Source organism: Achroia grisella, unplaced genomic scaffold (genome assembly GCF_030625045.1).
Source record: "Achroia grisella isolate CSIRO2021 unplaced genomic scaffold, CSIRO_AGI_Agris_v1 utg660, whole genome shotgun sequence".
NCBI lineage: Eukaryota > Metazoa > Arthropoda > Insecta > Lepidoptera > Pyralidae > Achroia > Achroia grisella.
Genome location: NW_026712984.1, coordinates 2,501,954 through 2,512,977, shown reverse-complemented (window position 1 = coordinate 2,512,977; position 11,024 = coordinate 2,501,954). Strand labels below are relative to the sequence as shown.

Below are 11,024 nucleotides of genomic sequence, written 5' to 3'. Positions count from 1 at the left end.
AGTCTTGGTATTTTCTAATTATAATATATACGTATTTACGAACAAAAAATCTATGTATTTGTATCAGTTGTCTAGCATCCATAAAAGAAACTTTAGTTAGCTTAACTTGAGTATATATGGTGCTGTGTAAATTGTCCTGAGATTTATTATTATTATTATATAAATCGAAATTGTAACAAAACTGTTTGATACAGTACGCGCCATGTTACAGCGTGCGGAGTCTATCACGTGGCAACTGCGGGAGTTTTATGATTTTATTTGTAAAAGTCTGCAAGCAGATGTTAAGTAAACCTTATATAATTTCTAGCAGTGGCAAACAGACGGCCTATTACTTAATGATTATTTTTTATGTTATTTAAATAGATAATGGAGTGGATCCTTTTTTTAATTTGTGGAAAATTCTAACTATAATACTACTGACTATAGTTAGTAAATCACGGGATCTTACCACGTTTCATATTTATTGGGTTCCCGATATTTCGGCAGTGTTTCAACCGCCATGATCACGGGATCAGTTTACCCGTGATAAAACGTGGTAAGATCCCGTGATTTATTAACTATACTTATAAATAATAACCGCGTCAAACTTAAAACACTATACTACTGACTACTTACTGAGAAAAGCGAATGAGATCGTAGTATGTTTTTGTGCAACAAAATTTATACCTAGATAGATTTTGTAAAATATCGTAACCAAAGACGTTTCGTCTCTTTCTGTCTCACCGCCAAGCAGCTTACTTTATAAGATATACTTCGGTTGAAGGGTGAGTTAAAGCAGGGAGACAGGCTATAGCAATGTAGTCCTCCAGAATGGCAAATACTGAGAGGTGCCACGGGCGGTGATGACATCCGTGGTGCTATTCAGGTATATAGTCGACTGTTGCCATTGCCAAATGGGCCATTAGTTTGTTTGCCATTATTAAATAAAAAAAAGTATACGATGAATTGGTTTCCTAATTATATATATGGTATTACTCAAAAGGTCGTGAGATTAAATCTGACCGACACACAAAAAAGAAAGTTATGTGTAATTTTATATTTCTGACTGACTTTCCGGTGAAGTGAACACCGTTAACAAAACGAAGAGAGACAACGGTAGGCGTCAGCCAACCGTTGTAACAACCCCTCTAGGGCTAACAGTCGTGATAGGTTGTCGTGTTTAAAAATAACGCCTTAAGTTAGTATAGAAATGAGAAACATTATTTATTTCTTTATTTCTTTTTATTTCATTATCTACGTTTCAGTGGCATAGACTTCCATTACAGTACACAGACAGATAATTATATTTATTATGTATTATAAATGAAATCAACTGTAAACTAAACTTTATTACATTTCAATTTAAACACATAATAGATTAACCCATTTATAGCTATTACAACTACACGGTTTTGACAAGCTAATTTCTACGTCCAGAAACCTTCCATTTTTAAATGCAGCGAGCGAGTATAATAAACTAAAAAAAACTCACTTATAATTAAATTAAAAAAATAGAATAGTCTCATCCGTTTGTATGCATCGATGTAGAAAAAATAAATAAAAATATTTGTAAGACAAATTATCTAATTATTTACAACACTTAAACTAATTCAAACAATAAATAAAATGTACGAACAGTCTGAAAATAAATTAATTTAAATCTAGATAATATAGCGTCATTTTGTTTAGAAAATTGTTATAAAATATCATGAACATCAACTGGGGCGATAGTGGAATATACTTTTGTACTTTTTTTATACATTGAAGGTGGAAAACAATATACGGCCCGCCTTTTGAAACATTTTTGCCCCTAAATTCTCAATATATAATTTATTGCTAATTAATCGAGGTATTGCCACATAGTGAATTTTCCCGACTTTCCAAATATAAACATTACAAATAGGTAAAGTTTTTGAGATTGGCTGTTCGGAGTAATCTCCGATCCTTTTTCTTCTTACAATTCTTTTAGTGTTGGATAGTCCATTTATTGAGGGAGGCCAATTGATAATTTTTATTACCATTTGTATTTAATCTAATCTTCAAAACAATTAGACATACATTAAACTACATTATGATAGTGTAATATAGGTTAGGTATATTTTAACTTAAATAATATCGTATTTTATGAAAAAGACTGAAAAAACCAAAATCAGTCGCATTAATATTAACTCTAAAAACTTTTTTAAATCGGTTGATAAATAATGTGATGCTGCTATAATTGGAGCCAGGCTAAGCCGTGCAGGTTTATTGTATTTAATGTAGCAAGTATATAATGTACTAGGTACACATAGCTGTCAGAAGTCACAACGTGGCAAGAACTCTGATTAAAATCACAATAAATGTAAACAATGACCGAATTACATATAAAAAAGTCAATAAATATTATTATACATACAATAAATAATCCTTATAATATAAAGTTAATTGGAAGACATAGTTAAGATAGGCTTAAACCCGTTTGCACTAAACTTAGATAATATATTATAATATTAAACTAAGAAGTAAAGTTTAGATGATCAGGTTAATCGGCAGTACTGATCCAATTTCGAATTCCTTTAGTGTTGATTAGCCCATTCATCATGGAATACTATAAGGTATATAACATCACGCTGCGACCAATAGGAGCAGAGCTGAAATGCATATTGTTGCAAACTTAGTAATCCGCTTAGTTAGTTCAGTAACTATTAGTATTTAACACTACCAAGCAGTCATAAATATATAGAAGTTATATTTAAAAAAGGAGATGTGTTCATTGAGTTTAGTACAAACGGAGTTAGGCATAAAGTACATATACTTTTATGCTTATAAAAAGGGGTTGGCACTAATTAAATTGGGTAGATTATCATACGATATGAGTTAAGCGAGATATCGACATGACTCGAGTCGATTATAGTCGATTTAGTCTATCGATATAAATAGTTTTTCGGCTCCTCCGCTATGGGTTCTGTGCATGTGCCCAAATATTTCAGTTGGACCAAGCTTCTGTAATAGAAAAAAAAGATTATTATTAATAAATTGTTTATATGATATTGGACTAATATTCCGATATTGTAAATGTGAAAGTGCATCTCTCTGGCTGAAATCTTAAAGGAACACTGCACAACATAAGTGAACTAACACCACCTGGTGGAGAAAACTTGAACAAAATGCAGGCGTACTTCCGGCAAAAAGTGATGTAACATCCGCCTCAGTGCCGAAAAATAGCATAGCTAATCTTATTCACAGGCCTTAAATTACGGTATAGAAGCTCCCCATACTCCGATATTTCAATGCTGTTTCAAACGTCTTGTTCACGAGTCGACTTAGAATTCTTACCTAGACCGGCAATTCTCCATCTCCAGGAAGCACTTGTTGGAGTAGGTCTTGTCATCAGTGCCGCAGACGGGGTCGTATTCAGGGGGGCACACTCTGGCACACCCCGAGTATTGGAAGCGGGACAGGCAACGCTTCAGTGGCACTACGAATACGTGTTTACTGCGGAAAGAGTAATGACTGATTGAACGATTCAATGAATGACTGAGTGAATTAATTATTGCATGAATGGTTTATTATCGGATGCACTGTGTACAATAATTAAAAGATAAAATTATGCCTATGAAAAAAACATTTTATAGCGAATTTATTTGCCATGAAATACTATATCGTATATTTCTTAATCTTATTATGTATACACGTTAGTCCCTACTACAAATAAGATTAAAAATAAAAGTATATTTATTTAATGATAAAATTCCTTTATTTTTTAATATTGTATACGTCACTCACGTCGTTCACGTTAACTGCTTTTTGAATAAGCGGTAGAGTTAAAAATTTTTGTATGACTATTCAAAAGTGCTTATATTAAGTTTATTTTAATAAAGATTATTTGTATTCTATTCTATTCTAGACCCATTTTACAGGGAGGGTTACAGAGCTTATGTAAGCTATTGTCAGGTGAAGCTGCAGTGCAATTGTAATGCATTGTATTTGGTGCTGTTAATGACTCGGTAGTGATGGGATTATGACTTTGTTACAACGTCGCTGGAGTCAATACTGACTCTCTGTGATTACATTTGTACAGGGAATTATTGAGGAGATCTTTGTACAAAATCATATATGTGAGAACTTCTGGCTTTCCTATTTCAATCACCAAGCAGGTTGCTTAGCAAACATTGTTTCAGTTGAATGGCGAGATAAGGCTATCAAATACAGGGTACGGAGGCATGACATCGTAGTTCTCCGGAATTTATTTATTTAGGACCAACAGTTTGAGGTGTTTCAATTAGAATACTTATAATAGTTTTAAATTAACTATTATTGTAAACCCAACAAACATGATTACAGATTATATTTGGGTACTAAAATATGTAAGTCTTATATTTTAATATACTTTTATTAAACGCATAAAAACCAAAAATCAATGAATGGGTGTACATGAGGTGTACGGTCGTCAGCCGATGATTACCAAATATCATTAACTTGTCTGCCATTCTATAAAGAATCAGGTACTTCTACAATTTTGAATACTAACCCACAGTTTTCCTTCTTCATCAGACACTCATTTTTGTAAAACCTATTGTCTGAACCGCAAACGAAGGCTGGCGTGCTGGGACATGACTCATGGCACAGAGCTGTAGTGCGACAGTGGGCGGCTGAAACTGCTACCACGTGCTGACCACACGTAAGTCGACGAAGCTCGCATTCAGACCTATAAAATGTAAAAGAGGAAGGTTGTGTATTATAACACAAATATTTTAGAAAAGGAAGATAGATCAAGTACTTTATAGTAAGTCGCATGCGTAGCTACTTTTATCACACCAAACCGATCTTGCATTCGGATCTACAATGTATGAAGGAGGGAGGTAATCAATTGTTCCACAAGTGTTTTACAAAGGAAAGAGTTGTTAGTACAAGTACTTTATAGGAAGTCGTCTGCGTGGTCAACTCTGACTCCACAGTTTCTAAACAACCCTTGTATTCAGATCTACAAGGAGTAAGGGGAGGAGTAATGTACTGCAGAGAATTTTTAAAATATAAAATATTAATAGTTTCTAGTATTCATAGTCTGTACACATTAACTTCGTAAAGACACTTTTGGAAGCCGATACGGAGCAGGATAGGAAATGTCGGGAAAATAAGTCTGGATAAGGCGTGATACTGTTGTTATTTCTTCTTATTCGATTCGCTTTTGTCAGAACAGTCGTGGTCATTATGTAGTAGAGTGAGAGATGTTATTTATTAATATCTTTATATTGGTTTTTGTAATTTCTTTATATTTTATTTATAATTTATAATTTTCTTTATATTGTAATTAAAATATATAAATAAATTGTTCAATAATAGGAAGAAAGATAGTATTTTTCACTTATACTAAAATGGTACCTCTGCCTCATGAATTTTTGCCGTCAAGCAGCTTGCGTTGCAAGTGGAGGATGCGATAAAGCAGTACAGTGCACGTAGACATAACTCCTTAGCCCTCTAGAATGGCAACGTACATGCCGACGTAATCATCGCCACTTTCCATCAGGTGGATATCAGCTTATTTGCTGTACCAGTTTGAAAAAAGTTGATACAGCTATTACCACTTTTGTGTTCTTAAGATAATAGTATTTTTTTTATGTACATACTTGTAAACATTTCCATCAGATCCACAAACAGGTTGTTCTACTGCGTTATCACAATTATCCTGACAATCTATTTCAAGACGCGGCAGCAGTGTGCAGTTACCGAAGTGGGCTAATTGAACTCCTTTGCTGTAAAAATAAATTCCAATTTATAAATATTCACACGGAAACTTATTGATAAGAAAATCCTTAATTAAAAATATGAAATGTCCAAAAAAGATAAGTGTAATGCTACAAAAAGTTGTCAGATCTCGTAAACCAGTTATTTTAAATAGGTATTATCTGTGGAAGCGTATGTCCAATATTTATGTTATTAATTGTTACCCTTTTTTTAATCGATTATCAACCTTTATGACTTATCTAATCTGAACTTATTCCGTTAATAATATTAGGCCTTACCCATATTTTCATAATAATTATAATGACTTCGCAATTATACAGCATCTTACCGAAAAAGAAGTATAGAATGAATGTACTGTGTGAAAGATAATATGACAAGAATAGAAGTGAATAACAATAACTTTGAACAAAGATGATTGGACGAGATAAACTTTACGCCGATCCTAAAATATATGGGGTAATAAATAAAAAATGACGATAATTGATAATTTGTCAGACGGCCTCGGTGATCTAGTGCCTTAGCACATCGTCTTACTTTCGATAGTCGTGGATCGATTTCTCGCACAAAACAAACATTATATTTATAAGTATGAATGTTTGTACAGATCTGGGTGTTAAAACACCTACACCGAAATTCTTGTGCACGTCATATTTTTTTATCACTGTCCCCACCGTCCAATAGAGCTGTACCACTAAATAGCGCGGTTTTGTTTTTATTGGCCAGTGTTGTCATAATTATATTCTTTATTAATTTATACTTACAGGCATGTAGCAACCTTGAGATGGCAGGAGTTTGTATACACGTTAGCATCAGTACCACACACTGGGTCAGTTTCACTGGGACACTTAACCTTCAGACACTTGTTCATTTTACCACGACACTTCTCCATATCGACTTTCTTCACTATTTTCCTGCTACTGACACTGAAATTTAATAAACAGTGTGTATTTAAAGTGGATGGGACGACCATCACTACGATATGATATCCGTAGTTCTGTTTATGTATATCTATATACTAGCTGTCCCGGCAAACGTGTTTTGCCATATAAATTAATAACGCTATAAAAAAATAGGGGTTGCTGATAGAAGGGTGAAAATTTAGGATTGAATGTATTTTTGTATGTTGTATCATAAAAAAACTAAAGATTTTGTCTAAAAAATAATAAAAAAAATCCCTAACATTTAGGGGGATGAAAAATAAATTTTGGCCGATTCTCAGATCTACTCAATACGCTCACAAAATTTTATGAGAATCGGTCAAGCCGTTTCGGAGGAGTATGGGAACGAAAACTGTGACACGAGAATTTTATAATCATCATGAAATTTTGTACCTACACATGTTCTTGGAGTTATTAGAATAAATATAAGCTACTTTTTATTTAAAAAAAAAACAGAGGAGCAAGTTGAAAGGGGATGGGATCCATAGTCTTATTAGCTGTTAATAAAAATATACATACCCACAATTTAGCATCTTCATCTCACACTCGTTTCTGTAGATATTCTCGTCTGATCCACAAACCAGTTTCTCCTTTTGTCCAGAACAGTCAGTAGGGCATGATTCACCACCTGAGGTCCTTTCTTGCGATACACAGAAGGCCATAGGTACTTCGAACACGTGTTTTCTATTTCACAAAAAATAAGCATTAATAAATTAAAGAACAACTAAACATTTCTATGATGATGAGTATACAATTTTTTAAGTACTATTAAGTAGTAATTTTTCGAGTGAAATTTATATAAAGGCGACTGCGTCTCCCCTGTTGTAGCCGTCAAACTTGACGGACTTTGTAAGATGTGTTTCAGTAGAAGAAAAATTACAGGGTATGGGCATGACTTTTATTGGGCTTCCATAATGGTGACGGGTGAGGGACTCGGTTCGATATAGGCGATGATTGCAATTTGTTATGAGGTTATTTACCATTTCAGTTACATACAAAAATATATGAATATTTTTAGATCCATGTAGAATTTTTATGCCATATATTCCGTTATATTATTAACACTCTAAGTTATTTATCCGTTATAGCTAACAGGGATCCCATTACTAGCAATGTATGATGTCAAGTCGACCTCCACAGGCTCCTCGCTGATGACCATCTAACTTATTTCTCAATTTGCAACGATAGGATAATTAACCAGGCTAATTCAGTGGGTACACCATTCTAATATCACCTTTTAAAAGGTTTAGGCTTACTTTATGAACCAGCAAGTCAAGGAGAAATACTACTAAACGTAGTTAAAAAAAACAAACCCGCAGTTAGTAGCCTTCATCCTACAAGCATTAGCATACAGTTTTCCATCTGAACCGCATGTCGGTCGCGCAACACGCCAGCACGATTCACGACAGTGGCGGGTTGTCTGACAGTGTTTCTTGCTGGTACGAACCACACCTTGCCTGAAAAAAAAAACTCGTTATAAATCAATAAGTGAGATAACTGGATGAGAAGGGCTGAAGATCGTACCCAGTGGCGTGCCTTAGGAGAATGTCACAGGGGACTGCAGTGTCTGATGATGATGATGATGATGAAATAAATAAGAAATACAAAACACTCTAGACAATTCACACAGTGTCATCTAGTCTCAAACTAGGCGTAGCTTGTCTAATGATATGAATGATATTAATATATTATTTTGTTGATGATATTGTTTTAGTCTAATGATAGCTGGCTCGTCCGTCTTACACGTGAATGGCAGCTACTTGTGTGGACTGGGATGTTCAAGTTATAACTGCTGATTTAATGATTCTATTTTTCGGACATTAGTTTAATAGCAAACGTATTTAGACTAAACGTAAGCTTTTATATGCAATAATATAGCTAAGTCACAGCTAACAAAACAATGCTTATATCTTTTAAATTACGCAACGGATTTTAATGCAGTTTTCAGCAATAGATATAGTGATTCAATCGATACATGCATGTTATAATATAATAATTAATATGTGAAGCAAAGACTTTATAGCATTTTTACGAAAATTAAAAGAAAACATTACACACACTATCATGTATTTGACACCTACGAATACATTGCATTCAGATTCGTGGGTCGGGTCCACTAGGTGAATTTGTGTGGCAACAACAATTGATACTGTTTTAGTTTTGCGGCTTAATTTGAGTATGTTTCGTTCAGTTACCGTAACTGATCCCTCTATTGTTTGCATATACGTCGTTGTCCAGAGTAAACAATAACCTATGTCCTTCTCTATTTCGCATGCCTATTGCTCGTTAATGTAAATCTACTTAAAACAACATTTATTTAAAAGAGCAACACACAAGTTAATTGCTCATTCTTTTTGTGATGAGTCTGTGTTCCGAATGAGTGGTAGAATAAAAAATAATGTGACTATTTAAAAGTGCTTATATTAAGTTTTTGAATAAAGATTACTATTTCTATCCCAAATTCTGGGCATATGTAAAATTTAGTAATGATTGGCTTATCCATAAAATAAAGTATTTCAACTTATCGTTTTTAATATTAAAGTACCAGGATACAATAAACTATCAACAACTTACCCGCAAGTCAAAAGCTTCATCTGACACGTGCTCTTATAAACATTGCCATCTGAGCCGCATATAGGTCCATCAAGAGGCGCCTGTGAGCAATCTACTGGACAATTCTCTCGGTGCGCGCTGATATTGTTACAAGCTCCCAAATGTGACAGTCCAATGCCGACTCTGTAATTATTTACAGTAAAACTTATAATTGTAAAAACATAGGTTCCGAGGGCTATGTGTTTAAAATTAATTAATGTTATTAATTGAATCAACTAGTGACTACAACTTGTAACCATAAATATTTAGGCATAATTATTTGTAACTAATGGAATTATTCATATCAACATTTCTAAAATTAATTGATTTAAACTGGTATTTTGGTTTCAGTTATGTGAATATTAAGTACTTTTATACAAAATCATAAAAAGACTTTCCTTGTTTTCTGGCAAGTAATATATACATATATACACACGGTGCTGCTCGCCAGTTCTCTTACTTGAAACTCGGCTTGACACGCTACCGCGTGTCTAGATATTGATAATTACGTTCTCGACATAAGAGATCTGTTAATCCTTATTATTTAATATTATAAATGTGAAAGTAGGGATGTTTGTTACGATTTCATGCAAAAACTACTGAACCGATCATCATGAAATTTTGTACACATGTTCTTGGGGGCATTCGAATGAACATAGGATACTTTTTATTTAAAAAAAAATATTTTTTATAAAAAACTATAAAACATAATATCAACATTTTGCTACTTTTGCGAAATCTAGCAGCCAGTAATGAAGTTATTTAATGAATTCAATGCGAGCGAAGCCGCGGGTAAAAGCTAGTACCTATATAAAACGAGGATTGTTATAATTAATGCAAAGAGTCATTAGGTGTTTGATAACAAGCAGCTACTTCGTACCTGCAAATCTCGACTTGGAGCATGCATCTGTTCAAGTAAGTCCGTCCGTTGGTGCCACAGACTGGGTCCCGTTCCGAGGTACACCTGTGTTCGCATTTAGATCCTTGTGCACGGGAGCAGGAACCCTGGTCTTGAGCAAGTCGTACACCTGAAAGTTATGAAAAAAATATTTTATTTGTGTAAAGTTTCATTACAATCTCGAAACATCATCTTTTTTTAATGTGATACTGCATACACTTCGGAACAGTAGCCTAATTACATAACATCATGTTTTTTTTATACTGCTACTATGGATGCAAATAAGTATGTAAACATATTTAAAAATACATTACACACGTAAAGAAAAAAAATAAATTTTATTAATTTAAATTTTAACCGCGCGACTACTGTAATTATTTATTTATTTATTCTTAAAAATACATTAACTGAGTTACAATTATCACTAATTTAAACTCATACAATAACACTATCAATAGAAAGAGAGATGAATAGAAATATTATGTAAATTATAATTACGTACCTTTTCCACAAGTCTTTTTCCTCATCTCACAGAGGGAAGGGTAGATGTAGCCATCTGTCGCACAGACAGGCTCGCCCTGCAGCGATGGTCCACAGATCCTCGGGCAGCTTGCATCACGAGCGCCGTCGCACAACGTCACTGCTGTAAATAAAAAAAAACTAATTAAAGTGACCTCCAGTGCTGCGAAAAGTACTACTCTAAACTCTACAGCTGACTTTTTTTTAATCTTACATTTATTTAGGGACTTTTGTCATAATATGATAATGCTGTAAATAAAAAAAAACTAATTAAAATGACCTCCAGTGATGTGAAAAGAACTCCTCTAAACTCTACAGCTGACATTTTTTTAATCTTACATTTATTTAGGGACTTTTGTCATAATATGATAATG

General features: G+C 33.7%; 1 protein-coding gene across 1 annotated transcript in view; it reads right to left on the bottom strand.

Moving 5' to 3' along the window:
- Window positions 1-1,215: 1,215 nt before the first annotated feature.
- The window catches only part of LOC131849560 (agrin), a 58,768-nt gene continuing 48,959 nt past the window's right edge, over window positions 1,216-11,024 (bottom strand). The window contains exons 3-12 of the mRNA XM_059199652.1: window positions 10,634-10,774; window positions 10,114-10,261; window positions 9,216-9,377; window positions 7,955-8,098; window positions 7,161-7,325; window positions 6,465-6,626; window positions 5,586-5,711; window positions 4,490-4,666; window positions 3,295-3,453; window positions 1,216-2,961 (exon numbers count right to left, since the gene is read on the bottom strand). Of these exons, the coding sequence (XP_059055635.1) occupies window positions 2,883-2,961; window positions 3,295-3,453; window positions 4,490-4,666; window positions 5,586-5,711; window positions 6,465-6,626; window positions 7,161-7,325; window positions 7,955-8,098; window positions 9,216-9,377; window positions 10,114-10,261; window positions 10,634-10,774 (1,463 nt within the window). The 3' untranslated portion in view covers window positions 1,216-2,882. The remainder of the gene's footprint in view (window positions 2,962-3,294; window positions 3,454-4,489; window positions 4,667-5,585; window positions 5,712-6,464; window positions 6,627-7,160; window positions 7,326-7,954; window positions 8,099-9,215; window positions 9,378-10,113; window positions 10,262-10,633; window positions 10,775-11,024) is intronic.